Consider the following 6000-nt stretch of genomic DNA (forward strand, 5'->3'; position numbering starts at 1 on the left):
CAAATGCTAGTTTTTTCCATACGTTGCCTGCCATCGCTTTTTGTGCCGCAATTTGGGGAGATGTCCGTGCGCTGCTGCAACGTCATTGTTGCCACGTCAACCAGCCTGGGCGAGAGTGTTGTGTGTATGTACAGGGCAGCCACGTCACCAGTTTGTGACAAGATTTATGATTCCAAGGATCGATGATATTCTTGACCGACTCCTGGGATCATCTTGTTTCAGCAGGGTTGATTTAAAAAGCGGATATCATCATATGAGAATCGCTCCGGGTGCAAGAAGGTCTAGTTTGACAGGCATAAGGCACAGGGATTACTACAACCTTTACCCATTCCCACTGCCCCTAGGAAAGTATTGCAATGGATTTTATCTTTGATCTCCCGAAGATACAGAGTGGGCATGATCTGTCATTAACAGATTTAGCAAGCAAGCTCACTTCATTCCAATGAAAAATACAGTGAAGCCGGACCAGCGAGACTGTTCATTGCACAGTATTTCGATTACATGGCATGCCTGAGACAATAGTCTTTGACAGAGATCCCCTATTCACGAGTTTGTTTTGGAGGGTTATTTGGGAGAACATTGGCACACGGTTGCAGTTCTCGTCATCATTCCACCCGTAGATAGATGGGAAATCTGAGATTGCAAATTCAGTTGTTTTGGAGAGCTATTTGGGAAAACATTGGCACACTGTTGCAGTTCTCGTCATCATTCCACCCACAGACAGATGGGCAACATGAGATTGCAAATTCAGTTGTTTCGGATTTATTGAAGTCTTACATCTCTGATCAGAAGACTCAAATGGGATTTTTTTTTGCCTTAGGGGGAATTTTCTACAACCACATGATTCACTCTTCGACAGGGAAGGCGCCATTTGAGATAATTGAAGGTGCTCCGACGGTTCCACCCTTTCTCAGCACTAAAGACAAGACTTTTGAAGCTGACCAGTACACGAGTGAATTGGACACTGCTTTTGCCAAGGTCTTGGAGGCTTTAGAGAAATCTCAAGAACGACATAAGAAGGCAACAGATTGACATCGACGAGATTTGAAAATAAAGGAAGACGATTGGGTGCTCTTACGTTTTGAGAAGGCACGCCTAAGGAAACAAAAGGGAAAGGAGCGGCTTTTTCTAAAGCTTAGCATGAGGTATTATGGCCCTTCCCAGATTTAAAGAAAGATAAATGATGTCTCATTTCGACTCAAGCTGCCAAATACTTGGAAGATTCACAATGCATTCCATGTGAGTCTCTTGAAACCTTCTTAAGGTGATGTGCCAGTTGATGGGGAGCCTGATGAGCAACCTGAAGTGGAAGAAAGCGAGGAGATACTCGTTCCTAAACAGATTTTGGCACACAAGGAAAGAAAGATGAAAGGTAAAGTGATTGAGCGGTTCTTTGTTAAATTCAAGAAATATCCGGCATTAGTGCGAAGTGGATGGAGGAGGAGGACCTAGAAAATACTCCTCAGAATTTGGACCTTTACCTTGAAGCATTCGGTTTAGCATAGTCTACTCCGATAGAACCCCGAATTCAGCAAGGGTGAATCTGGTGCAGTGGGTTTGCACAAGAGGGGAGTCACTCCGCTCCTTTGTCAACAGATTACCTCGATTTGAATAAGGTCACTAATGTCCCCTTTGGGTTTCAGGGATGCTAATGAGCTGACAAGTATTCTGCTGTATGACTTTTTGAAACGGAATTCCCGAAATTGAATATGATTGATTTGTACTCTCTCACTTGACTTGTTTGAGTGCAGGAACTGAAAGAAGAAATGACTGCAACGTTTCGGTCTCATAAATCTCTATACATGATCGCAATAAGGATTAGTTAATCGGGCATTAGTGAGGTCTGGAATGTATCTAGATGCGATTACTAAATACGTTGCTTCAGTCATGGTCTGAGATTTGTCGTGTGTATATGTTGAGTGATGTCCGGTGATGTGACTGTCGTCTTTGTACAAGTGCTAGATGTCGTGTCCAGTGCATCGGTACTAACAGTCAGTGTCTACTAAGACAGTTTATGGCCTCTGTCTGTTTTGCAGGCGTAACCGAGGGTAATTACAGTTCTTTTAAGAGGGGGGTATGTCACAAACTGATGACGTGGGATGTCCACGCAGGATGATGGCGTGGCAAAACAGTACGGGCTGATTGTACGGAGTCCCACAATTCACACTGACTGGCTGACGTGGCAGTTGCACGGACTCCCGTAATTCACGTTGACCTGCTGACGTAGCAGAATGTACGGAACTCCGCGTTTTGCTGGTTGCTGATGTGGCCTGGCTTTATGGAATTCCGCAAATTATGCTGGTGCTTTTGGATGGCAGCTTCTAGCCAAGTTGTTTTTAGAACTCATTGCTTTTGAGTTTAATGCTGTTGGGGCTCTGCTTTTAGCATCCCTTGTAATCTTTATAAGTGACCCAAGGGGGCTCACTTCCTAAAGCATTTGGACGCGGAGTCTGAGAGCGAGCACCCGCGGGCGGTTGTACTTAGCTCAAAGGTTAACATAAAAGAAATACCGAAAGCGGCGCCAGTCTTTGGGGCCTATCTCTCTTGGCACGGAACTATGCCGGGCGGTGTCGACTCTTAAATTTGTGAAGTGTTTTGAAGTGAATCTCTGCTGTGTCGCGACAAAATTTTGACTTGGGGTGTCCAAATTTGTTACACGTACAAGATACCACGCCCTTTTATCTTGGCCACTTGTCCTCTTAATGGCCCTAACTCCCTCTAGGGCCCATGCCACATCACCAACTTGTGACCTACTTCTGAGCAGTGAGGGTACTTAGTCAGAGAGGACATTTAGTGATTTACAAGCAGAATTGTTACATCCCTCGTGCGATGTTTGGTTTTCTCCTGCTACACAGCAGGAGTTGCAGGCTGCTTTTATTGGTATTGATCCTGCTTTGTGTTGACCTCACTCGCCAGTTGTTTCTAGATTATTGGGATGTATTGCAGGTACCTATGTTGCATGGTTTTCTGTACCTTTTTGATACTGGTTAGATGCCTTTTTAAGTTTTGGGCTTCTTTTTTTGACACTGGTCAGATGCCTTATTATGTTTTGGGCTTCTTTCACTTATACCTAAGGAAGGTAGTGCCTCTTTGCTCTGTCAGATAAACTGACGGGTTGACCATCCTCTCCCGGGCGAGAGGCACCATCAATACCAACCACTGCATCATGCATGGAGAAAGGGGCCATCAAAGCCAGAATATATCCTCAGTAATCACAAACGGAACATGAGATCAAACCTCCTCTCCAGCCTGTAGAATGGCATCTGTCATCAGCTTAGCAGTAAAGTGTGCATCAAAGTAATCGGAGGCAATAGCATCTGGGTCTGTGTGCAAAATGTCTCTAGAATCGTCGTTCTTGAAAATATGCAAAGAAATCTCTAGTCATTCTATCAGCTTTGGGTATCCATGTAGATACCGAAGCACGATAGGTGAATCAGTTGTAAATGAGTGAGTCTCCCTTTAATCTGCCTCACGCTCACCCAAACAGTCATCTCTTGGAAAGTCGTCAAGAAACCTGTGCGTACAGCCTGGGCTATCCATTAACTTCTCCTCTCTGCCAAACAAGTCATGGCGCCTCACATCCTGTACATGTATACATGCCTCAGATGATGCAGAGATACAAGCAGCTAGGAGTAGATCCGAGTCCCTTGTAGTACGGTTTCAAGTTAGGATATGAACAACATACAGCTCCATTCTCATACCGTACGGCTGTACAGTTCACTGATCCATACGTACAGATTGTACCGTGGGTACATTCAAAAAATTATATTACAAAATCATTTAGTCTTTGACCATTAATCACTCTTGGAAGCTTAGAAAAATCAGTCTTCTATCAACACGAGTAACTGCATCTTCAGAAAATTACTAATAATGACCCATTAAGCAAGGTCTACTAGAACATGCACAAGAGACTTAGATAGATAAGAGACTTGTTTTATAGAACATGTGGGCCTCTTTGGGCTAATGTGGTGTCTCTCTACCAACTGTCTCAATCTTGCCAGGGGTCCTCTGCTTGGCGTGCTTTCTGTTGGTTGGGCTTCCCTAGTGGACTTGCAAGAGCCATGTTGAGCAAGTGGATTGTGCTGTTATGGGACTTCCTCCTGGGCATACTGCAGGTTTGGGAGTATCTTATTCCTTTCCTTGTATGGGCGTATGCTGCAGGTTCCTTGGCCTCCTGGTGGTTTCTTCCCTCCCATTGCCCTCATTCCGTGTGTGGCTTGGCTCTTCTTGGTTCTTCCGCTTCTTCATATTAGCTTCTGCAGATACTCATTTTGTTGTGGTCAGTGGTGCTGACGTTTCGGTTCGTTTGTTGTGCCTATCTTCTATATGCTACTCGGAGTCGACTACCCCTTTTTCCCTGTCAGGTTGCCAGGGCATCTTTTACTGTGTAGGAGTGGTTCTTTCTCTGGTGTTTTTATCAGGTTTTGAGCTTTTGGCCTACGGCCATTCTTTCCCAATTGTCCCAGTTTATGCTTTGGCTTTCTGCCTGCTCATGGCCGGTCGCCTAGTTGTATCTTTCAGCTTCGTACTGATTCTGGTGACAGGCTTGTTTTTAAGAGAGTCAAGCTCTACGAGCTAGTAACACAGCTCTGTTTTGCTTGAGAGAGCTTATGCCATTGTTTTGTGATCTAGGTGAAAAGGAAGAAAGCTGCCCATGCAGGGATGTTTGAGCTAGCTCAAACACCAAACAGGCCCATGATACACATCGGAGGCTGATGGAGAATTAAAGATCCCAGCTGCTCATCCATGCCTTGTGATGAGACTCTTCCAGTGGTCTTCACAAGAAAGCACTCAGGGGTCGCTCTTCGCATTCTTGAAATTCAGTGCAAGAGGTGAGTCACTAGTTTTTCGTTTCCTGCACGGTGTCATTTTCAGCATGTTAGTGAAGTAACTTGATGATTTCTTTGCTTTAGTTGAAAGGAGCATGTAAAGCAAGTGGAAATTCTGTCATGTGTAAAGCAATAAGGGGCAGCAGATCAGGAGGTTTATTTTTGCTAGGGCTGGGAACTGACCGAATTCTTTTGTTCTGGGGCTCTTCAAATGTGTTTTTCCCTGCAATAAAACGAGCCAGTCTGTATGATATTTCCGGATGTCACCGAGCTTATTGTATGTTGTATGTGAATGGAACCTATCAAGCATCAATGTAAAATATTGGGCTGATAGTTGTTGTAAAGGTGCAATAACCTATAGAATCACTTCAAATCAATCTCTCTCTCTCTCTCTCTCTCTCTCTCTCTCTCTCTCTCCCCCTCCACCATCACAATGAAGTCTCCCATAACTTTTACCCTATCCAGTTCTCTCTCTCCCCCTTTCATAACTTTCAAAAAAGTTTTTCAGGATGTAGCTATATGGCACGATGGCGCATATCTACGTTGTTTTAAGACCTCTCCGCAATCATTCTGACAATTTGCAATAATGCAACTATACTTCTCTCTCTCTCTCTCTCTCTCTCTCTATATATATATATATATACATATTCATTGAGATAGACACCCCATGCCTATAAATGCTTAAATTTGGTTTCTCTTGAAGAAACACTATGGTATGGTCACATGGCCCTAAAATTGAAGTTAGAACTAGTTGTTAGTCAAGTTAATTTTGTTAGTTAGGCTAACTTGAATATTTGAATAAGTTAGTGGGCTAACTACCACTACCTGGTCGAGACTACCTAGATGAGACCTAATTAACTCATAGCCTAACTACATCACAAAGGAAACATAACTAGGTTACACTAAGGCTATACCCTAAACATGGATTGAACTAAGTGTTGGCTAGGTGTTAGCGTCTTTTTGACTTGGGGGCTTGGGATGCAATAAATCCAAGGGCATATATCTTGGGCCAACTTAATGATAGAATCCTTTTGCAAGGGTGGTGACTTGGGCTGTTTAAAGATAGCTCCGATGACGTAGTTATATCGTCTTTACTATAATCGAAATCGATGACAGACGCCTCGAACTTTGTGAGGCAGTCCACCTTCGTAGTATGGTGTGTAGGTTTGAT

General features: G+C 43.8%; 1 protein-coding gene across 2 annotated transcripts in view; it reads left to right on the top strand.

Annotated features, from left to right (window-relative positions):
• CNX2 (cofactor of nitrate reductase and xanthine dehydrogenase 2) overlaps positions 1 to 5225 on the top strand; it is a 56343-nt gene extending 51118 nt beyond the window's left edge. For both annotated transcript variants that reach the window (XM_086487218.1, XM_086487209.1), the window contains 2 exons: positions 4633 to 4832; positions 4914 to 5225. In XM_086487218.1, coding sequence (XP_086343344.1) covers positions 4633 to 4716 — 84 coding nt within the window. In that variant the 3' untranslated portion in view covers positions 4717 to 4832; positions 4914 to 5225. The remainder of the gene's footprint in view (positions 1 to 4632; positions 4833 to 4913) is intronic.
• Positions 5226 to 6000: the final 775 nt, after the last annotated feature.

This window comes from Adiantum capillus-veneris, chromosome 2 (genome assembly GCF_014529385.1).
Source record: "Adiantum capillus-veneris isolate H3 chromosome 2, ASM1452938v2, whole genome shotgun sequence".
NCBI lineage: Eukaryota > Viridiplantae > Streptophyta > Polypodiopsida > Polypodiales > Pteridaceae > Adiantum > Adiantum capillus-veneris.